The 23,937-nt window shown below is 54.4% G+C and overlaps 1 protein-coding gene across 1 annotated transcript; it reads right to left on the bottom strand.

The window, feature by feature from the left end:
- Window positions 1-844: 844 nt before the first annotated feature.
- LOC143170950 (uncharacterized) lies at window positions 845-19,259 on the bottom strand (the record flags this gene model as incomplete). The annotated part of the gene is given in 22 exon segments (XM_076359671.1): window positions 845-915; window positions 1,713-1,827; window positions 1,915-1,976; window positions 2,670-2,814; window positions 3,648-3,717; window positions 5,274-5,355; window positions 12,939-13,129; window positions 13,362-13,436; window positions 13,783-13,961; window positions 13,963-14,227; window positions 14,675-14,723; window positions 14,726-14,801; window positions 15,453-15,501; window positions 15,744-15,844; window positions 16,155-16,295; window positions 16,595-16,706; window positions 17,039-17,121; window positions 17,535-17,605; window positions 18,026-18,093; window positions 18,736-18,838; window positions 19,134-19,215; window positions 19,218-19,259. Coding segments are annotated over 22 exon segments (2,232 nt in total), but the record flags the coding sequence as incomplete, so codon positions are not given.
- Between the last annotated feature and the right edge of the window lie 4,678 nt (window positions 19,260-23,937).

Genomic DNA, 23,937 nt, shown 5'->3' with positions numbered 1-23,937 from the left:
CTCTCCTTGACTGACTAATGTCTCAACCACTCCTGAAGCTGGGGTGAGAGAAGATTCTAGAAACCTTGGACTGGGGCCAATAAATAGGGGCGCACACAAGCCTCCTTGGGGTGCTCTCCACACTGACACCCCGCGTTGACAGGTCCAACGCTGGATCCAGGATTGGTGATCTCTGTATCTCTCTCTCTTGCTTCCCAGCTCTCTCGTTCTCTTTCCCTGCCCCCCCGCCACCCTTTGCTCTTTGCCATTGACGCTGCTAAGTAACACGAGGCCTACCTCAACTTCTCATAAAGCCCCTTAGCTTATGTGACATATTAATACACAGAGGGTTGATGCTTATAAAGTGTTCGTTCCATTAAAGTTGATGTTCGTGTATGGACCTTGAGTGTTATCGCACCTTAATCCACATCGAGGGGATTTGCGGACATTAGTCATCCCCCCCTTCTCGTAGGTGGGTCATGACACGTGACAAACGGGTCTACATGCTTGGGAATGTGTGGGGAGACTCCAAGGGCGGGTATGGGAGAATCTGGGGACATGGGGGGAGGTCCCAGAGAATGTGGGGGTCCCAGTAGAACTGGAGGTTCCCCAGAGGTCTCCCAGAGGCCATGTGGGGAATCCTAAGGGGATCCTAGGGGACATGGGGGCAGGTCCCAGAGATGATACAGAGATGCTGGCAGGGCCTGAGGCCTTTATTGCCCTGGCAAGAACCCTGGGGTCTTCCAAGGTGTTTCTTGCCGCTGGGTGAGGCCTGGGGGGATCCAGAAAGGTCCTCCTTGCTCAAAGGCATCTCCAGAGGGGGCAGGCAGGTCCCAAGCTGATCCTGACCACACAGGAGCCCCATCTACACCTCCTGGCTCTGCCCCTGAATCACCTGGACCAGCTCAGGCACTGCCACCTCCTGTAACAGAGACCCTGGGGACACAAAGACATAGGTCATGGTCTGGTACCAGAGATGAGGGAACAAGGAGCATGGGAAGACAAGGTTCAGGGCTTGGCACCAGGGAGATCAGGGACACAGGGGGCCCTGTGGACAAGGAGGGGATACGAGGGAGCAGAGGACAGAGCCTAAAACCGGGGACACATGCAGACAGAGCATACAGGGTGATGGAAGTCAGGGGTTAGGGCTTGGCACCAGCGACTGGGGGGAGAAGGGATCCTGGGGACACAGGAGGATGGGAGGAACAGAGTACAGCAGGGACATGGAACACAAGGGACATGTGTCACCAGGGACACAGCAGGACAGGGAGAAGACAGGGGTCAGGACAAAGCCCCTGGTGGACAGGGAGGGGCATAGGGGAACTGGGGAAGCAGGGGGACGTGGCCTGCTCCTGGGGATTCCCAGTGCTATAATCTTAGGGTGACCCTAGCCCTTCTCTGTGATCCAGGGTGCCATCCAGACAAACACACCCTGAACACCTTGTAACCCTGAATGGCATTCTTGGTCCTACCAGACCACAAGGTGCTCCACACGACCCTCCCCATAACCCCAAGGTTCCCATTTGATCCCGCCAGACCACTGGGTGCCCACAGGAACCCAGGGTGTCTTCCATGACGCTCCCCATGGTGCTCCAGCCCTCTGAGACCCTGGGGTGCACCCCAGATCTCAGGGTGTCCCTCTGCTTATCTAGGGTTCCTCATTACCCTGTGTTCCCCCAGAACCCTGAAACCCCTGCATTTGCCCTGTAACCCCACAGCCAGGGGGATCTGACCTGTGTTGGGCTTCCCAGGGGTCTCTCCTTCCTCCTCCTCCTGGGGAAGGGCGGTGAGCACCTCTCCCTCTTGGCAATTCTTGGGGCCTCCCACATACACCAGGTCAAGGCAGACCTGGGGACAGGGACAGAAGACAGGAAGTGGGGTCAGGGCAAGCCTTATCCTCCACTGCACACCTACTTCTGACAGTGCCAAGCTCACCTGGGGTGTGAGGATGTAGGCGTAGAGCTTGGCATACCGAAGGATTGTGTCAAGGACATGGGCTGCAATGCAGGCCACCTGGCTCAGCCCAAACATGGCCACACTGACTCGGGGGCACTGCAGGGATGGCATCATGGCAGCGGCAGGCAAGGGACAGGCAGGGCTGGGAAGCATGCAGGGAGCATACAAGAGTAGCAGAGCATTTGAGCTGCATCTGCATTGTGTGGGAGGTGGGAACATGGCAGGAGCCTGTTGGGAGAGTGAGGGTGTAGAGCAGGAGGGATGCATGAGTCCTGGGAAGCCTGCAGGAGTGTGCAGGCTCAGCCAAGTACATAGGGAAAGTGCGAGGAACCTGTGGGCACCATGTGCCAGTAGTGTGGGGACACCAGTAAGTGTGTGCAAAGCACGCGAAGAGCACAGGGGCCCTGTAAGTGTGTGAGGAGTACATGAGGACCATGCAGTCTTCAGTAAGTGTGTGGGGAGTGTGTGACTGCCAATAAGCATACTGGGGTGTGTTCAGGGAATTGTGTGGATGCTGAGAAGCATGTGGGGAGTGTGCAGGGAGCATGGAGGTACCACCAAGCATGCAAGAGGCATGCAAGGAGTGCATGGGTGCCAATAAGTCTGTGAGGGATGCTGAAGTAGGTGTAGCATTCCTCCACATCAGGCAGAGGTGTCTCTGGGGTTGGGGGAGTTGTGATGAGCCCCACGCTGCACCCTGTGTGTCCCCTGTCCCCTCCTGCCCCTGCCCTCACCTGTGCACATGGTGATGGTGCGGCAAACGATGCCCACCAGGCCTGACAGTGGCTCTGGGGCCAGGTCTAGCTCCTGGCTCAGCTCCAGGGCCCTCTTGTAGGCATCCAGAAGGACGGGGGGCCTGGCAGAACCTCTGTCAGCACACTGGGGGAACAGAGACACCCTAGGAGGACATGACATGGACACCAGGGCGGGACAGGGACAGCCTGAGGGACATGCTAGGGATGGCCTGAGAAGACACAACAGGGAAACCAGAAGGGACCAGAACACCCTTTGGAGACACAATGTGGGCAGATGTAGAGGGAAGAACATGTGTATTGGAACAGCTCGAGGGGACTGGAGGAGGACGCTGTGGTAATGGGGCATAGGGAGGACACGGACACCTAGACAGCTGCTAGGGGGAATGGGGACACCAGTGGGAGATATGGGGATAGAGAGAGGGGGATATAGGCACCTGGGAGTGCATTCTAGGGTGTCCTGGGTGGGAGAGGGACACTGGGACTGACAGAATTGGGATACTGTGAGGAAGACAGGGAGACTAGGGGAATACTGGGGGAGGTGGGGTGTGAATGACCTCCAGGGTGCCCCAGTGGTATCCCTGGGGGTTCTCATGTAGGGACCCAGAGGTCCCAAGGGGGTCTCAGGGGTATCATGGCGGTCTCAGAGGTGTGCTGAGTTTTTTGGGGGAGTCCCCAGAGGCATTCCTCAAGTCCCTAGAGTGTCCTATCTGTCCCCAAAGATGTTCTGGGGTTCTACCAAGAGGTCCTGAAGTCCTCACAATGTCCTAGAATGTCCCCTGAGTGCCTTAAGGGGTCCCAGGTCCCCCAGAATTGTCCTACAGTGTCTGCAGGGTGCCCTGAGGGTGTCCTAGGACTCCTAGGGTTTTCCCCTGGGATCTCAAGTATCCCAGGGTGGTCCCAGGGTGTTTCAGGTGGTCCCAGGTGTCCAAGGCCCCTCTGAGCACCCTGTCCCCTCACCCACACCCATTGATCCTGGCGGGTTGGGGCTGTCTCAAGTTGCTCCTTGGCCACCGCATCCAGGGCCTTCCTGCAGGGACAGGGCTAAACAAGGGGATGGGGGGGAGGAGGGGACAGGGACATGGGGGAAGATGGGGACAGTGGGATCTGGGGGGGGGCAGGAGGACAGCTGCGGATGAGAGGACCCAGCTAGGCAGTTGTGAACACAAGAACTTGGGGAGTCCTGGGGGAGAAAATAAAGGAACAGGAAGGATCCAGGGACAACTGGGGACAGTTGAGAATGGGGTAAAGGGGAGACCTGGGGGTGGCTGGGGAGAACAGGGGACATTTCAGAATATGCTTGGGGCCATACTCACCACACACAGATCTCGGTTTCACGGCACTGGGGCTAAAGCAGAAGGAGCAAGGCTGTGAGCACTGTCAGGGTCACTGCCCACCACCAAGTCCAGGAACAAGGTTGTCCCCAACCCCATTCCTTGCAGGGCCTGCACCATCCCCACCTAGAGTCAGCCAATCCAACTGCCAGGGCCATTGCTGTCACAACCCCAGGGATAGTTGCATCCCCAACCTCCCCAGCAATACCACCACTGTTCCCATAGTCGGGCACAGGGACTGGGTGCCTCCAAGCTGCCAGCCAGGCCACAGCTCTCCCCAGCCCTGGGGCAAAGGTGTTCCCACCCCCAGCCCCAGCAGGACTAGCTCTGTCCCCAACCCTGAGGAGAGGGAAAGGTGTCCCAGCTCCTAGTGGACCTCAATGTGCTGTCCTTTGTGTTACTGTGGATGTTGATGATATCACTGCCACTCATAACATTACCAGCACTGGTGGCACTGACAGGAATAACATCATCAGTGACAAAGACATTGTTGCTAGTGATGACTTTGACCTGGTTTCTGATACTGTTCATGATACTTTTGTGTTGTATAATGTCATTTACACCCATAACATCACTGATGCCCTGACATCAGACAAAGTGCAGGTGAATCACCAAAGCATCATATTGCTGCTTTTGTCACAGTTGTTTGCAACATGACTCACATGTCACTAACACGATGGAAAAAACAATGGTGGTGTCACTATTCCTGCTATGCCATGGGCACTGATGACTTCACTGCTATGGCAGAAGTACTGATGATTAGCACTAGTTAGTAATTAGCGTTCGCTGTGTCATGAACCATAGTGTGGCTTTTCGGGACATCTCTGGTGATGTCACAAGTGCTCATAAGAAAATATGTGCTCATGATGTCATACACATGATGAATACTACTGCCACTCAAGAATCACCAGAGGCCCCATGGCCCAGGACAGCACTGTGGCCCCCCACGGCTGCCAGGGTGACCCTCCCACTCAGGTGCCTGTCAGCAGGGGGGGGCACTGTCACTACTGCCCAGCACTGCCCCTCCCTCTCCCTCACCTTTCCCGGTCCTGCTGGGGTGCCCATGGCTGCCGCTCCCCAGGCTGGTGCAGTGCCACAAGAACCACGAGTGGCCAATGGGAAGAGGCCTTACTGCAAGGTGGGGAAAGCAGTGGCCAATCAGAGAGGCCCTCACTTCTCTCACACTAGGGTGGGGAGGAAGGGTGCTGGTCAATCCTCCCCACCATCACTCCAGGGTGGCAAGCATCCCCACCAATCACAGCTTGGCTTCTTGGCGTCCACTTTGCCCTGCCCCTCCCTGCTCCCTGCACCTGGTTGCACTGTGCCATTCAGCACTAGTGACACGAAGGGGGTGCTGGACAGGGAGAGCGGGTCAGTCTCGATGGAGAGAACTCACTGGAAAACCAGCTCAGTAAATCTCATCTGCTCCAGCTCAAGATGCTGTTGGAAGGATGCCTGCAATGGAGACTGCCATCACCTCTGGATGTGACTGTCTGTCTTGTCTGAGAGATTTGATTCTTCATTTGAGCATTACTCTATTAAAAAAAAAAATCTTTTTTCTTTTTAAAAAACACACTGACCATGTGTGTCTGCACAAAATCTGAGCGCAGCTTTGCCCAGCAACGAGTGAACAGTGGAAGATGGGGACCAGCCCCATGCCGCAGCACTCCACGGCCCTGCTGCCAGATGGGCTGTTGATATTGACTCTGCAGAATTGTCACAGTTGTTCAGGAAACAGCAACAGCAGAGATGTGTTTCCAGGGAATCACATACTTCCTTCCTAGTAGGTTGAGAAAAGGCAGACACTGGCAAGATTCTGTGGTTTCACACTCTGCAAAACACATTAGGGTGTTGGGCTTTTCAGTCATAAGAATCAGAAGAACCTATGCTAGTCTGGAGAGTGTATAAGTTGTAAAGTGGAAGATGAATAGGTTAAGTGAAGATCTGGCAGAGTTGATGAAGGGCCATAAATTCTCCAGACAAATATTTCCAAATGTCAGAGAGAGAAAATTTTAGATCCACCTGATTTCTGGGTCTGAGGTGCTGGTTAGCGTACACCCTCTGGTGAAAGATCAGAAAGCTCTGGCTGGATACATTCTCCATGCATTTGCTACAGGTTTTCATCTTTTCTTTTCCCATGTTTTCACCACATGTTCCCTGGAAGCAGTTGGTACCTTTGGGGCTGGGCTTATCTCATTCAACCATGCTGCCATTGTTTTGGGTGCTGGACTGTGAGGCAGGGTATGGGACCAGGCTGGAGCAGTCCTTGTCCCCCAGGCACCCATTAACCACAACTCTGAGCCTGAGCATCCAGACAGCTTTTTACCCACCTGATTGTCATCCCCAGCCCCATCCGGGCCGTAACATTCTAGCTTTGATACAGCAATACTGCGGGAAGCAGTGTCAAAAGCCTTGCTAATGCCAAAGCAAATGACACCCACTGCTCTACTCTTGCCCCAAACACAGCTACTTCATGACAGGAGGCAATCGGGTAGGACAGGTGGGGTTTTCCCTTGATCAGTCCATGCTGCTGCTCCCCACTCCCTGTTCTGAGTGCTCCTGGGAGCTAAGCCAGGAGAACAGCCTTCGGTTCGCCAGCCCTGGCTCCCCTCAAGGGATCGTGAGCACAACAGGGACCCTGAGCCACCCTCCTTCTGTACTGCTCGCCCCAGTGCCAGGAGGGTCCAGCTGCCTTAGTGGGCTGGCCCAACTGCTGAGGACCAAAGGCTTCTCGGGCATGTGACAGACTGCTGTCAATTTGTGCTCGGTCATTTGGCACAGAGGGAAGGTACCCAGGGTACGAAACCAGAATGTCCTTTCCAAGTGAACAAAAGTAGGACAGTTCAGCTCTTGACTTCAGAAGTTTTTCAGAAAGAGATGTTTTTGGACGAAAGCTTGGTGCTTCAACAACTGAAGTATCCCGGTGGACTAGAAACTGCCTGAGTCAGGAGCTGTGCCTGCCATGCCAAGTACACGTTCCCAGTACATGAAGAACCAGAGGTGGATTATATTTTTGGAAACAGCTGCTGCTTTGGGAAAACACATGTTGCCTTTGACTAGTATCATGAGTCTTCTGTGTCTCTGGCCATAGGAAGTTCATAACTTTTGGGCTCAGTTGCCAAAGGACAAGCCTTGTCCTTTTCATACATAATCTCAGACAGGCTGCCATCGTGACCAGCTGTAGACTAAGCCTTGCTGTGAGCCAGCTCCCTGTGTGTCGTTCTGCTCATTGCATGGAGGAGACCCTTCTGAACGCGATGTCCCTGATATGAACAGTCAATGTTATGCTATGCATGTCCATGCGAGAATTACAAATTTCCATAAAATGTTTCGTGAATATAGGGAAACACAGGGGATGTACAAAGCACTAACTTTAATAGGAGGCTGAATTGAGTCCCCATTTTACTGAGTGAGAAAAATGCTTGCCTGGGAACAGCTTGATTTGGAATGAAAAATAAGTAATACTACATGCTGATATGACTTACTTGAATAGTGGAAAACTAGTTATGACTGTAGACTTGCCTTCTAACACTAACCTTTTGCTGCCTCTGCTTTTCTCAGGAAATTGTACACTGGCTTCAGGTGTTACTGCCCCCCCCCCCCCCCCGAGTGCCTACACCTAATGAGGCCAATCAGCTAAAACTGGATAAAAACTATAAGCAAATAGGGAAGGCTAACGTCTGTGAAACTTTCCATAATCAAGGTAGTCATGAGGAAAAGTAACATGCACTGCAAAAGGTCCTGCAGATCCCTTGCAGGTGTTGCTCTTTGCTTCTGCAACTCTTTCTAAACTTGGCAGAGCTAACTGTTGTAAATGTTGACACAATATAATCTCTGTATTGTAAGGGTATTTCTTCTGGGAAACTGTTTCTATTTGCCTTTATCAGGGAGGTCCATATTTCCATTTGAGCAAGGTGCTGTAATTTGGCAGTAGTAAAAACTGAAGTGTGTTCTGGACCTTAAGCACAGGGATTTCATAAAGCAACAGGACAGTTATTGCTTGACAGCCTTGGACTGCTGTCAGCGTGTCAGATCTGGTTCAGCAGTAAGTCTTCCCATCCTCATTTCCCAGCTTGTATAAATAACTCCAGTCGGAGACAAAGGGCTGTTTGGATCTGTTAGTTGATCAGCTTTCTTCAGCTGAGCAGGTCTTCATGAAAGACAATGAATGGCCACCACATAGACTATGCTGCCCAAAAACAAGTTCAGGAACATCCTTCTCCTCTTGACATGCTCAGGATGGTTTTGGAGAGGAGACATTTCTTTGAAAACAGCAAGCAGTCATTGCTTTGCAGTTTTGTTTGACTTCTGCTGAGAATTGCTGATCTTCCCCAGAAAGCTCTTCAAGATGTTCTCTCTCACTGTAGAAATCTTCCTTTTCTTTTTTTTAGGCTTGATGATGTTCCTGTTCTGGCAGGAGGGCACGAGAGGAGAACGATGCAGCCATTTTTATTCAGTTAGCATGGTGAGGATACAAGAGGCAAAAATCCTACCTGAATGAGCAAAGAGAATTTGTCTTGTGCAAGACACACTGTGCTAAGAGTGTCTATATTCCTGATGAGATCTTGGCATAGAGAAAACACTTTTTGAAGCGCTAAAAACTGATTTTGTACTGAAGTTCTATTTTGCATGCTAAAACGCTTATCTCTCAAACTGTGAATGTATGAAATGATACCATCCTCCAGCTGGTTTACTTAAGTCAAAGGATTTGCTTTCACAGGGACAGGTGGCATTCTAGCCTCTTCTTGCTTGTCCATAGCAATTTGGGAACCTTCTAACAGTCTAAATTGTGTGACTGCTAATTAGTGACTGCTAAATAGTAATAGCAAACTACAACTGAGATACTGCACTAATGACCTTGAACAGCAACAGATAAGTCAGTTATGAAATGGCCTAATAAACCCACTACCTCAGGCTCAGTTGAAATCGGGTTTCATCATCAGGGCAGTCACTTGTCAATGCAAAAAAAGTGGAAAACATAGATCTTTAAAGCAGATCTTTAAAGAAGAGAAGTATCCATTAAATTCTCCCTGTCTCCCACCAGACTGCAGGGCACGGGTTCACAGACTTCCAAGGGACTTCCAGCCAGCATTTGGCTGTCGTGAACATTTCTTATTTTCCACCTGGCCCATGGAGAAGGCCTGTTTCTGCAGTGGTACTTCTTTCTTGCCACAAAACACGCAAGCTCCTTACAGCTTTGGCTGGCACAGTTGGGACTTAGTGAAGGGGAAATGCAGGGTATATAGGGAGCAAGACAAGAAACTTGATATTTGTATGTGATTTGAACTGCTTGTTGACATCGGCTCCCTTCTCTAATATGCAGGCTGACTTGACGCAAAAGTGTGTAGCCAAAATTCAGTGGAGTTGCACATCTAGTGGAAACAAAAGACTTCCGCTTGTAGAGCTGGGACCCTGTACTGGGATACCACCAGTGATACGTGCAAAACAAAATCTGTCCTTGTTGTGAGAAAATGGAGAATGGACATTTGGGCAGGGAGTAATTAAGTCCCCTGCTCTTTCTACAGGCAGACAGAGCAGAAATACAGAACATTTTTCTGTAGATATGGTTCTCCAGCCAACTCGAATGGAAATCCCACCTTCAGAAAATGTGAGTGTTGTGTTATCAGAACTGGTAGACAAGAGTGTTAATGTACAGTGCAGCACTGCATACTGCTGTGGCTCTAAGAGTATGTCTTGGAATTAAAAGCTTGTAGCAAACTGGAAGAGAATATCTAGCTTTTGCTTCTGGAAGTCTAAATTGTTTGTAGTGTGAAAGACAAGTGAATTTCCTGTCCTGGGAACAAGTATTCACATAGTGCTGTACTGTATCAATTCCAGAAGGAACAGGATGCAAAGTCATATCATTTTGGAGCATGCACGAGTTTCCTGACTAGTGAAACAAATGCAGTCCCTGTTATCCTGGAAAGCTGTTAGAACAGGTAAAGATGCACAGCCTCTAACAGAAGGCATTTACAGGAAATTTGGATCAGCAAATTGCATGATGAAGCTGAAACAATTGCAGTTAAAAAAAAAACAACCCAAACCCAAAAACAGTTTAGGTAACAGTGTCTACTAGTGTAGCTTCCTTTGCATGGTATCCATCTTCACTCCTGTGCTCTGCCATTTTGACAGCATCTGAAAGCTTTTCTTTCTGTGGGATCCTCTTGTAGGCATGAAAGGATTCAGCTGCTTTCAATGTAACCATCTCCTTCAGATCCAAACTTAGTAAATCTGGAGAACTACCCTATTCACACTGTTACTGGGAATTTGAAGTAATGGCTGCAGGAACTGAACAGATCCACTCATGCTGTTTGCATAGTACAGGGAAGTACCCCCAGCAGCAGGTGGGTTGTTCTTTCCTGTTGTCTCCATGGTGATGATGATTGTTAAATTTTGACCTAAAACATTTTCTCTGATAAGTTTTCTCCAGCTTATTTGATCTGACTGCTGAATTCCTCTTGTGTCACATGCTGGCTTTCTACAGTATGGCCATTTCATGCTGGATAAAGGGTCACAGGACAATGCAAAAGGCAGGGAGCGAAAACAATGGCCAGGGCATTGGGTGATATGTGGTTGATGTCTTCTCTCAAAGGTGCTTTGAAATGCAATTTTAAGACCAAAGAGGACATTTGTAAGTTCACCTTTCTACATTACAAACAACCTGATCAGACTTTGTCCAAGAACCGCAAAAACACAGCAGTATTGCCCCTCTGCAGCACCCCTCTTCGTCTGGTAGGGAACAGAATGACTGATGCCTACCACTTTTTAAGGAACGTGAGGAGTGCCTCACCCAGGTGTCCCTGGAGCATTTGGTAAAGCAGGTGGTTAGCTCTGGTTATCATTTGCAAGCCTCAGTTTTGCTGAAGATTATATTTGTCCTAGAAGCTCAACGGTAGCCTGCTGTGGTGAGTTCTCTGCCTTTTGCTGCAGAATGTCATAGAATCATTAAGGTTGGAAAAGACCTCTAAGATCATCAAGTCCAGCCGTCGACCCAACACCACCCTGTCCACTAAACCATGTCCCTAAGCACCTCATCTACACGTCTTTTAAATACTTCCAGGGACTCAACCCCTTCCCTGGGCAGCCTGTTCCAATGTTTAACCACTCTTTCAGTAACGACATTTTTCCTCACGTCCAATCTAAACCTCCCCTGGCGCAACTTGAGGCCATTTCCTCTCGTCCTATCACTAGTTACTAGTTGTCATGGACTTCTGCAAGTGGTATGGCCATGATCTCTGGCAGAGGAGAGGATATGCTGCCTAATGAGCTTTTTGGCTAATTCTACCATGCTAGTTATCAGTTTTTGTGAGGAGAAATCTTTTTTCCCATTCAAACACAGGAATAGATGTAAATCCAGTGAATTTTCATGGTTGTTCAATATGCATCTGCCTGCATTTTCCACAAGAGACTCCATAATCTCCTGTGGACATCTAAAAAACTTGTTTACTCCACACTGTTGTTTTTTCTCATACACATCCCTTTAGGAAGCAAGGTCCTTGGAGGGAGAAGTCCAAACTATCAAAATTTCCATGTACCAAAGGAGAATATGGAAAAAAATGCTGAAAAAACTCTGTGTCACTTCCATTTGGATTCTACATCATATAGTTTTCTAAAAATAAGCATCCACTCCCGGTATGTTTTCATAGATTGCATGGTTCCTTTTGACATTTGCCCAAATCAGAATCAGGCTCAACTCTGCCCTTGCTGAGACCACGTGACCTGAAGGCCTGGGAGTGGGTTTGGATGTATGCTTCTGTGGCTGGAAACAGCACATGGCCTATTAACCATGCATGTTTTGCAGAAGTTACAGTGTGGAAGGATTGTCATTTGATGACTAATGTTTTGTTTGATTTGCTTTTCAGGGTAAGAAGGTCAAGATATAATATATGCTATATCTTTTGGGGCAGGCTTCTGCAATATCTTTGTGCCTAATGGATTTGCAAAACTTCTAAAGACCTGTTTCAGTGGCAGTTAAGCATGCACATAATTCTGAAAATCTTACTGAACAGCTGTGCATCTTTTAAAAACTCTGTGCCTTTGTAACCTCCACAAATGTGTTCTTATGTCTTTTTTCTGGAGATGTTTCCCTGTATGTGCCCATGTCTAAATCCCTCTGGATATGTAATGCTGGAGTAATGAATGAGTTTTTATGTGATACAACTGCTCTCAGCAGGAGGCAAATGCTAAATACTGATGCTTAATACTGAAAAATAAGTTCTAAATTTTGGAAAATAAATAGTAAACACTAAAAACACTAAATAGTAAAATAAATACTACATACAGTCTAAAAATGAGAGCAGCAATGTGTGTACTATCTGGACAGACACAGAGCCACCATTCAACGCCCACACATGTAATTGCCTAAGAACTGTCAACAGCAGCAAGATGAGATGCCATTTGATGTCTCAGCACCAGGAGCAGTCTGAGGAGTATCAAGAAGGATTACAGAGCCCTGGGAGTGGCAGTAAGGGACACTGGAGGGGTGAGGACAAGCCAGAGGGACCAGAGAGAGCTCCTGTGTTGCTCCATCTCCAAGGCAGATCTCACCCCAGGAGACACTGTCGGGACTAACAAGGTCCTGATGGCACAGGGTGTTTGGACACACTGGGGCCTGTCCTGGGCAGGCAGGAACTGGGGGTAAATCTTCATCCCTCAAGAGGCCTGTCCCCATGAGTCTGGAGAGGAGCACACGCTTTCATTCAGGGTACAACTGGGCAGCTCTCCTGCATGAGCAGCACGCAGGCCTGCGGGCAGGTCAGCCGAGGATGGCGGTCAGGAAGACAGGCACCATCAGGCAGTTGTGGGGACCAGCAAGCACCGGGGACTGGACACCAGTGCTCTGAGGCGCTGCGTGGGCAGATGAGCAGCCAGCTGTCCCCTGCCAGGCACCAGGCAGGGTGGAGGCACATGGTCATACCTGGGGTGCCGTCCACGACGTGGATGCCATTGGCAGCCGGCCGCTCCAAGGCTGGGCTGCTGAGGCTTTCCCTCCGCTTGTGCTTGCGGTGCATGCTGTCTCCAGCCCCAGTCTCCACGTTCCACCACTTTGTCCTCCAGGGCTCCATCTCAGCCCTCCTAGAGATAAGGAAGGCAGCAGGGGTCAGCTCGCTCTAGCCAGACCAGAGAGGGAGGAGTTTGAGCTCCCTGCAGGGCAATGGGATGCAGGGACACCCGCACCCCAGCACTGCACTTGGGGCTGAGAGAAACCACCCCCAGCAAGCCAGCACTTCAGTACTTCACCCCCACAGAAAGATGAGAGAGACCTGACCACAGCCCAGGGAGCTTGACGTCAGGCAGAGCGGAGGTGCACAGGGCTCTCGCCTGCTCCCCAGCCCCTCACCTGTCCGAGGATAGCATCCCAGAGCAGTGCTCTTCTGTCTCCTCCATTTTCCTCTTTTTCTTCTTCTTCTTGAGCTCAGTGGAGATCTCATCGCTCTCTACAGCTACCTGAAAGGAGGTTGTAGCGAGGTGGGGGTCGGTCTCTTCTCCCAAGTAACAAGCAATAGGACGAGAGGAAACGGCCTCAAGTTGCGCCAGGGGAGGTTTAGATTGGACGTGAGGAAAAATGTCTTTACTGAAAGAGTGGTTAAACATTGGAACAGGCTGCCCAGGGAAGGGGTTGAGTCACTATCCCTGGAAGTATTTAAAAGACATGTAGATGAGGTGCTTAGGGACATGGTTTAGTGGGCATGGTGGTGTTGGGTTGACAGTTGGACTCGATGATCTTAGAGGTCTTTTCCAACCTTAATGATTCTATAAGGGGGCAGATGGGCTCCATGTCCAGGTAAGTACTGGGGTCTGACACATGCTGCTTGGGCCTGCTCTTCAGGTCCTGACAGCCCGGCACCTCCCTGCTACCGCTGGGACCCTTGCCTGCCACCTCCTTCCCTGCGAGGGACACCGAGCCCTCCTGAGTGACATTCTTCTTCTTCCTCGGGGGGGCTGGCGACTTCATCCTTGCCCTTTGCAGCCGGAGCATGAGGGCTGCCATCTACTCCGTGATGCTGCTTTCGCTGCTTCTTTTTTGAGGAACCAGAGGTAACCTGGCTGCGCCCCTTCTCCCTGCTGTGGGGAGGAAGGTGGTGCGAAGGGTGGGCAGTGGAACCATTGCTCAGGGGGGATGCTGGGAGCCGAGGGGCTGAGCTGAGGATGAAGCTGAAGGCAGGCTCCTCATGATTTGGCAGTTTGAGAGCAGATGAAGACAGCCTGAAGGACAGGAAAAGAGGCTGACATGATCTGAAAGCCAGGTCAGGAGCGGGAGCCCCTCTCTTCCTCCCCGCCCCTACTGTGCACGAGCACAGTACCCAACTGCTACCATCTCAGCCATGAAATCTGAATCAGACCCTGCTCTCAGAGCAGCAGCTGCAAGCGCACACAGTGACCCTGCACCTGCCCAGTGCCAGCCATGCGCAGGGCACATGCTGTCCCATGGGGGACTAGGAAAGAATGAGTGTTGCTGCAGCACATGCCGATGGTGAAGGTTACATGGGAGACCCAGAGCAAGCCCTGCCAGCCCAGGAGAACGGGAGAGCCGGCTGCCAAAATCCCCCCCTGAGTGAGCTGCCACGCCAGACAGTTGCCCCGTAGAGTACCCCAAGGCTGCTACTGGCCTTGCTGCCGTGCAGGAGCCTGGGAGCAACTGGCACTGCTTACCTTGACTTGCCGAAAGGCCAGGGAGTGGAGTTGGGGTGGGTGGTGTTCATGGGTAGGTGTGGCCAGCAAATTGTGGGTGAGGTTGTGCACGGTGGTCACTTCCGCTCGCCTTCCGCGGGGTGCTGCCCTGCAGTTATTGACATAAATAAAAACCTGGTGGTCTAAAGAAAAGAGGTTTCTGTGAGCCAAGTGGAGAAAATAAAAAGGGGAGCCCAGAGAAAGGGGAGGGGAACAGACACAGATGGGGGAGGGAAGTGCGGGGGGTGGTAGAAGAAGAATCAGAAGTGTTTTCAGTTAGAAGCACAAAGGAAAAAAGGAAGGAAGGAAATTTAAAGAACAGAAAACCCAGCGCACTGTCCTGAGTCCTGGCTGCACAGTGGCGCCCAGAGGGCCAGTCCCACGCCACTGCCCGGGGAGGAGGCAACTCCACAGCCCTCCAGCTGTGGCGTCACCTGCTCCCACATGCTACCCCGAGAAGGCTGGCAAGGCTGCCCTGCTGCAGGGACTGGCACAGCCACCCCTCCATCCTGAGCAAGAAGGCAGGAGCCATTTCTCCTGCCTCACTCAGGTATGTGAACAACAGCGGGGGCCTGGCCCCGCACCCCAACCCAGAGGGAGGGCAGAGCAACTGCTACAGCCCTGGGGCTGAGGGGCTCTCCCTGCCGCCTCTGACTTAGCAAGACACCCAGCATTAGCTCTACACTTGCCCCCAACACAAGCCCCAGTTCAGAAGGCACAAGGCACCTACTGAAGTCTCTGGGCAGCAGCTCAGACTCACCTTTTTGGCGGAGAGCACCAGCTTCTCGGCCAGTGGCGGTGACATGGTGCTTGTCAGCCAGTGTGGCGCTGGCCAACAGAGAGGATTTCAAGGCGAGGTGCTCTTGATCTACAGCAAAACCATGACAAGAGGCCAGACCTCTCCTTGCCACCCTTCTCCAAGCCAGCACGCGCGCATGGGCATTGGGGCTACTTGGGCCAAGCTCCTTCCCACACCGAGGCACGTGCTACCAGCCCTGTCCCAAATGGGGAGCAGGGGGCAGAGGGGCCGGGAGACACAGGGTGCTCTCACCTCAGGTAGAACAGCATGTGGGCCTGCTGGTTGAGGACCACTTTGATGTTGCTAGAGCAGACCAGGTCATCGTCCATTTGATACCACTGCCCATTGCTGGCCTGCAGAAGAAGTAGAGAGCGCAGGGCTGGGCTGTGTCCGGGGATCCTCCTGGCCTGAAGAGCAGCAGGAACAGCACCCATTGGCAGAGCTCCTCTCCCCAAAACCCACAGGTGGCCCAGGGCAGGCAAGGGGACTCTGCAAGAGCAGAACTCCACACCTCCTGCAGCGGAGCACAACCTGTAGCCCCCATCCAGGGCTCCACACCACGTACATCTGCTGAGCACCCTCCTTTCTGTGCACTACAGGGACCCACGAGCACCAACCAGCCCCCAGCCCAGAGCGGGTGCCAAGTGAGCACCCTGGGCTCACCTTCATGTAGCAGCAGTAGTGCCCTGCGTGGCAGCTGTACCCAGAGTGCACCAGCACTGCATAGAGTCCATACATGACAGGATCCCTGTTGTTCTGAGACATGTAAGGGCAGATGTTCAACAACTCAGGGTACCCCACGTCCTGTGGAGAGACAATGCCTCAGGAATCTGCACAGCAGACAGCTTTCTTGCTAGAGCAAGAGCAGCTCAGGTGTCCTACGAGTCCCATCTCTCGAGGGAGGCGGATCCTCTCTCCCCAGGCAGAGGTCATGGTGAGGAAGATGCCAGGATGAGCCAAACTCCCACTGCACTGCATAGCTGGGAAGGGCTGCAGGACTGCGGCAGAGCTCGCACTGCGCACAGGACCACCTCCCACTCTGCTCTGGACAGCAGGGCCTCGGGCCAGGAGACAGCCCCAGCTCTGGATTGCCAAGCACTCACCTTTGTGATTTTGCCTCCACCGAAGTTTGCAAAGCACTTCAGCGAGACGGTGAGAACATTGGAGGCTCGGTGGATGGTGAAGCGCTTGCTGGCTGGCACTTTCTTTTTGCATCTGCACAGGAAGAGCTCGGGCTATTCAAGCTGTTCCACCACCCAGATGATTGCCAGCCCTGGCCAAGCAGCAAACCCCACAGAAATGACCCTGCTGACACCAGGCATCGCTCCAGGGCACCTGCTCACAACCATGTCTGCTGGCCCAGGTCCTCCTCACGAGAGGAGGGAGCTGAGGAGTGGCGGGCTTCATCGCAGGCTTCCATGGCCACGTACCTCACGGTTTAGCCATGGAGCAGGTAGAGAAGCCCTCCTGTATGGCGGCAGGCTTTCCACCTGCTTCCCACCATCACACCCACGGGCCCCTTCCTGCACGCAGCCCCACACACTCACTTGGCACACATATAGGCGTTCTCCCCTCCCAGCATGTCTGACTTTGCAAACAGCTCCAGTGCCCGCGCTATGTTTGCGGCTTGCTGCAAGGACAGAGGAGAGGTCAGGGCATGTGTGGCCTGTCCACGCAGCAGCTTGGCTACCTGCTGAGATGCTAGCCCTGAGAGATAACACAGAGCATGAGTACAGGGCCACGGACTACACCAAACCCGTGAGCCTGCCACCAGCTAGGCACTGGCCAGCATGCCACAAGGGACAGCTGCGCTGCCCCCAACACCATGGAGCCTCAACGGCAGAGTTGTGGCTCACACTCGGGCAACAGGCACTGCTCTGCCAGACAGACAAGGCAGCGCAACAACGGAACCTGTTTCCCTCTTGCCTGCACCATGCCTTGACACTGGCAGGTTAAGGAGCCTGGAGAGCAGTAGTGGTGCAGTGGCAGGAACACCCCCCACGAGAGCAGAGCTCCTCCCCATCCCCGACCCTGCTGCAGTACCCTGATCTTCAGCACCAGGTCCAGGTAAGGGTCATAGGTGTCCAAGATGCTCTTGCACACCGAGAACTTCACTGCACAAGAAAGAGTAATGAGCACACCCTGGCACAACACCCGCACCTGCCAACACCCCAGCACAGTGCAGGCAGCTGCAGTATTCCCCCTGTCTGGGTTCTGGGATGTCAGCACCAGGATTCACAGCCTGGCAAGGACGAAGGATGGCAATTTCACTATGTGCTGGGACAGCAAGTGTTGCTAGATACCTGGCAACACGGGTTCCTTCGCTGGTGGCAGTGAGCTGGGGACAAAGAGCCAGCAGCTTTTTCCATTGCCACAACAGGGGTCACAACCCACAGGTACTGCAAGACTGACGAGCTGCACCTCTGGATAATGTACACATGCTTAGCAATTTTCCCAAAAGATTTTTACTGCAAGGCCCTCAGAGAAACAGCAGCCCTGAGTCACAGGCCCAGGACCTGGCAGGCAGCACTCGCCACGGGACCACAGGTAACCACCAAAGATCTCGTGAACCAGCATCGTGGCCTGGGTCTGGCGATCCAACCTAGAGACAGCAGCACCAGATCTCACACCGCCCCTCCGCAATGGCCACTCCCGCAGGCTACCACTGTGTCCTCAGGACAGCTCCTCTTACGTGCTCTGGCCAGTGGACGGGCTGCAGAGTTCCGAGAGCAGAGGGAAGTTGCAGCCTCTGCCAGTCTGCTCTCCCAGTGCCGGAGCTCAAGGGGTGGCACAAGCCTCCGATGTGCACCTTCCTCTAGAAGAAGCAGAAACTCCTGGCCGGAGCTCAGAGCTGGGCACTGCAGACAGAAGCAACGCAGGCTTCCCAGGACAGAGGGCCCAGGGGAAAGCTGCTCACCCACAGCCACAGAGCTGGGGCTGAACTAGCAAGCATGCCTGGATTCCTCGGCAACTGGGACAGGATCAAAACCCATAGCAGCCTCAGGACCTGGGGACAGGACTATGCTGGGGCAGAAGAGTCGGGAGAAGGCAGACAACAGCCCAGAGCTGTGTCACAGAGGGGCAAAGAGTTGGGCCATCCACCCAAGGCCCCCGGAGTCAGTACTCCCTCTATGAGTCCGACCTGGGGGACAGGTTCACCCCCCAGTCCCCTCCTGCAGGCGCAGGGGACCAGCGAGGGGACAGTGGAGAAGAGCAGCGACGGGCCATCGGAGACCCCACATACTTATTACAGCTATTCAGGCGGGCCTTATGCATGGCATCAATGGTGTAATGCAGAAACTTGTGCACATTCTCCTGGCTGCCAAAGCGGATGTGCTGGGCAATCTCTGCAGGAGGCAGGAATAAGCACCAATACATGCAACAGATGCAGGCCCTCCCTTCCTCGGGCCAGGGACTCCGTGTTTGAGCCCCCTCAACCCAAAGCAGAGCAAACCCAAAGCACTCATGACAGCCACAGGGGAAGCCCCACGCAGCCCATGAAGTCAACAGCCCCCGGGCAGACTCAGTGAGTCATCTCAAAAGAGCCTTCTGCCAAAACCTGCCCCGATCTCAAAGGTTCTACTCCTGCATTAGTCACGGCTCTCCTACATGGCTACAGCAGGGAAGGGCAGCCATCCTTACTTTTAAGATCTCGGATGAAGGACACTGGCTTTATTGTGATGACGCTGTTGGAAAAGCCTAGATTATGAGCTTCAGAATAACAGACATCATGCAAAAGCATCCTTGGTGAAGTGGAGCAGGAGAGGACTTTGGGGACAAACCCAGGAGAGATGAAGATGAAATCCTCCAGCAACTGCTCCCACACCAAAGGGGCCAGGACTGCAAGCTGTTGCTGGCCCTCACCTTCCCTAGGCAGCCCTTCCACAGCCCCACAAGCACTGGCGCTCTGAGCTTCCTAGCCACATCACTCTGCGGACGTTCCTTCTCAGCACAGCCAGGGCCCAGCTCCCAAATTGGAAACGTCCAGCCGCTGCTCCCACACCAAAGGGGCTAGCACTGAAAGCTGTTGCTGGCCCTCCCCTTCCCTAGGCAGCCCTTCCACAGCCCCACAAGCACTGGCGCTCCGAGCTTCCTAGGCACATCACTCTGCGGACGTTCCTTCTCAGCACAGCCAGGGCCCAGCTCCCAAATTGGAAACGTCCAGCCGCTGCTCCCACACCAAAGGGGCTAGCACTGCAAGCTGTTGCTGGCCCTCCCCTTCCCTAGGCAGCCCTTCCACAGCCCCACAAGCACTGGTGCTCTGAGCTTCCTAGCCACATCACTCTGCGGACGCTCCTTCTCAGCACAGCCAGGGCCCAGCTCCCAAATTGGAAACGTCCAGCCGCTGTTCCCACACCAAAGGGGCCAGCACTGAAAGCTCTTGCTGGCCCTCCCCTTCCCTAGGCAGCCCTTCCACAGCCCCACAAGCACTGGCGCTCTGAGCTTCCTAGCCACATCACTCTGCGGACGTTCCTTCTCAGCACAGCCAGGGCCCAGCTCCCAAATTGGAAACGTCCAGCCGCTGCTCCCACACCAAAGGGGCTAGCACTGCAAGCTGTTGCTGGCCCTCCCCTTCCCTAGGCAGCCCTTCCACAGCCCCACAAGCACTGGCGCTCTGAGCTTCCTAGCCACATCACTCTGCGGACGTTCCTTCTCAGCACAGGCAGGGCCCAGCTCCCAAATTGGAAACGTCCAGCCGCTGCTCCCACACCAAAGGGGCTAGCACTGCAAGCTCTTGCTGGCCCTCCCCTTCCCTAGGCAGCCCTTCCACAGCCCCACAAGCACTGGCGCTCTGAGCTTCCTAGCCACATCACTCTGCGGACGTTCCTTCTCAGCACAGCCAGGGCCCAGCTCCCAAATTGGAAACGTCCACCCGCTGCTCCCACACCAAAGGGGCTAGCACTGAAAGCTCTTGCTGGCCCTCCCCTTCCCTAGGCAGCCCTTCCACAGCCCCACAAGCACTGGCGCTCTGAGCTTCCTAGCCACATCACTCTGCGGACGTTCCTTCTCAGCACAGCCAGGGCCCAGCTCCCAAATTGGAAACGTCCAGCCGCTGCTCCCACACCAAAGGGGCTAGCACTGAAAGCTCTTGCTGGCCCTCCCCTTCCCTAGGCAGCCCTTCCACAGCCCCACAAGCACTGGCGCTCTGAGCTTCCTAGCCACATCACTCTGCGGACGCTCCTTCTCAGGACAGCCAGGGCCCAGCTCCCAAATTGGAAACGTCCAGCCGCTGCTCCCACACCAAAGGGGCTAGCACTGCAAGCTCTTGCTGGCCCTCCCCTTCCCTAGGCAGCCCTTCCACAGCCCCACAAGCACTGGCGCTCTGAGCTTCCTAGCCACATCACTCTGCGGACGCTCCTTCTCAGCACAGCCAGGGCCCAGCTCCCAAATTGGAAACGTCCAGCCGCTGCTCCCACACCAAAGGGGCTAGCACTGCAAGCTCTTGCTGGCCCTCCCCTTCCCTAGGCAGCCCTTCCACAGCCCCACAAGCACTGGCGCTCTGAGCTTCCTAGCCACATCACTCTGCGGACGTTCCTTCTCAGCACAGCCAGGGCCCAGCTCCCAAATTGGAAACGTCCAGCCGCTGCTCCCACACCAAAGGGGCTAGCACTGAAAGCTCTTACTGGCCTCCCCTTCCCTAGGCAGCCCTTCCACAGCCCCACAAGCACTGGCGCTCTGAGCTTCCTAGCCACATCACTCTGCAGACGTTCCTTCTCAGCACAGCCAGGGCCCAGCTCCCAAATTGGAAACGTCCACCCGCTGCTCCCACATGAAAGGGGCTAGCACTGAAAGCTGTTGCTGGCCCTCCCCTTCCCTAGGCAGCCCTTCCACAGCCCCACAAGCACTGGCGCTCTGAGCTTCCTAGCCACATCACTCTGCGGACGTTCCTTCTCAGCACAGGCAGGGCCCAGCTCCCAAATTGGAAACGTCCAGCCGCTGCTCCCACACCAAAGGGGCTAGCACTGCAAGCTCTTGCTGGCCCTCCCCTTCCCTAGGCAGCCCTTCCACAGCCCCACAAGCACTGGCGCTCTGAGCTTCCTAGCCACATCACTCTGCGGACGCTCCTTCGCAGCACAGCCAGGGCCCAGCTCCCAAATTGGAAACGTCCAGCCGCTGTTCCCACACCAAAGGGGCTAGCACTGAAAGCTCTTGCTGGCCCTCCCCTTCCCTAGGCAGCCCTTCCACAGCCCCACAAGCACTGGCGCTCTGAGCTTCCTAGCCACATCACTCTGCGGACGTTCCTTCTCAGCACAGCCAGGGCCCAGCTCCCAAATTGGAAACGTCCAGCCGCTGCTCCCACACCAAAGGGGCTAGCACTGCAAGCTGTTGCTGGCCCTCCCCTTCCCTAGGCAGCCCTTCCACAGCCCCACAAGCAGTGGCGCTCCGAGCTTCCTAGCCACATCACTCTGCGGACGTTCCTTCTCAGCACAGCCAGGGCCCAGCTCCCAAATTGGAAACGTCCAGCCGCTGCTCCCACACCAAAGGGGCTAGCACTGCAAGCTGTTGCTGGCCCTCCCCTTCCCTAGGCAGCCCTTCCACAGCCCCACAAGCACTGGCGCTCCGAGCTTCCTAGGCACATCACTCTGCGGACGTTCCTTCTCAGCACAGCCAGGGCCCAGCTCCCAAATTGGAAACGTCCAGCCGCTGCTCCCACACCAAAGGGGCTAGCACTGCAAGCTGTTGCTGGCCCTCCCCTTCCCTAGGCAGCCCTTCCACAGCCCCACAAGCACTGGCGCTCTGAGCTTCCTAGCCACATCACTCTGCGGACGTTCCTTCTCAGCACAGGCAGGGCCCAGCTCCCAAATTGGAAACGTCCAGCCGCTGCTCCCACACCAAAGGGGCTAGCACTGAAAGCTCTTGCTGGCCCTCCCCTTCCCTAGGCAGCCCTTCCACAGCCCCACAAGCAGTGGCGCTCTGAGCTTCCTAGCCACATCACTCTGCGGACGTTCCTTCTCAGCACAGCCAGGGCCCAGCTCCCAAATTGGAAACGTCCACCCGCTGCTCCCACACCAAAGGGGCTAGCACTGAAAGCTCTTGCTGGCCTCCCCTTCCCTAGGCAGCCCTTCCACAGCCCCACAAGCACTGGCGCTCCGAGCTTCCTAGCCACATCACTCTGCGGACGTTCCTTCTCAGCACAGCCAGGGCCCAGCTCCCAAATTGGAGATGTCCACCCGCTGCTCCCACACGAAAGGGGCTAGCACTGCAAGCTCTTGCTGGCCCTCCCCTTCCCTAGGCAGCCCTTCCACAGCCCCACAAGCACTGGCGCTCCGAGCTTCCTAGCCACATCACTCTGCGGACGTTCCTTCTCAGCACAGCCAGGGCCCAGCTCCCAAATTGGAAACGTCCAGCCGCTGCTCCCACACCAAAGGGGCTAGCACTGAAAGCTCTTGCTGGCCTCCCCTTCCCTAGGCAGCCCTTCCACAGCCCCACAAGCAGTGGCGCTCCGAGCTTCCTAGCCACATCACTCTGCGGACGTTCCTTCTCAGCACAGGCAGGGCCCAGCTCCCAAATTGGAAACGTCCACCCGCTGCTCCCACACCAAAGGGGCTAGCACTGAAAGCTCTTGCTGGCCCTCCCCTTCCCTAGGCAGCCCTTCCACAGCCCCACAAGCACTGGCGCTCCGAGCTTCCTAGGCACATCACTCTGCGGACGTTCCTTCTCAGCACAGCCAGGGCCCAGCTCCCAAATTGGAAACGTCCAGCCGCTGTTCCCACACCAAAGGGGCTAGCACTGCAAGCTGTTGCTGGCCCTCCCCTTCCCTAGGCAGCCCTTCCACAGCCCCACAAGCACTGGCGCTCCTAGCTTCCTAGCCACATCACTCTGCGGACGTTCCTTCTCAGCACAGGCAGGGCCCAGCTCCCAAATTGGAAACGTCCAGCCGCTGCTCCCACACCAAAGGGGCTAGCACTGAAAGCTCTTGCTGGCCCTCCCCTTCCCTAGGCAGCCCTTCCACAGCCCCACAGACACTGGCGCTCTGAGCTTGCCAGCCACCTCAGGGTGCCGACGTCTTTCACTTGCTCGCTCTCAGCACTGCCAGAGCCCAGCTCCCAAAGGGAAAACGTCCAGCGCCTGCTCCCACACCAAAGGGGCCAGGACTGCAAGCTGTTGCTGGCCCTCACCTTCCCTTGGCAGCCCTTCCACAGCCCCACAGACACTGCCCCTCTGAGCTTGCCAGCCACCTCAGGGTGCCGACGTCTTTCCCTTGCTCGCTCAGAGCACTGCCAGAGCCCAGCTCCCAAATGGAAAACGTCCAGCGCCTGCTCCCACACCAAAGGGGCCAGGACTGCAAGCTGTTGCTGGCCCTCACCTTCCCTTGGCAGCCCTTCCACAGCCCCACAGACACTGCCGCTCTGAGCTTGCCAGCCACCTCAGGGTGCCGACGTCTTTCCCTTGCTCGCTCTCAGTCCTGCGAAAGCCCAGCTCCCAAGTGGAAAACTTCCAGCGC

Source organism: Aptenodytes patagonicus, chromosome 25 (genome assembly GCF_965638725.1).
Source record: "Aptenodytes patagonicus chromosome 25, bAptPat1.pri.cur, whole genome shotgun sequence".
Lineage (NCBI taxonomy): Eukaryota > Metazoa > Chordata > Aves > Sphenisciformes > Spheniscidae > Aptenodytes > Aptenodytes patagonicus.
This window is presented reverse-complemented; position numbering and strand designations above follow the sequence as displayed.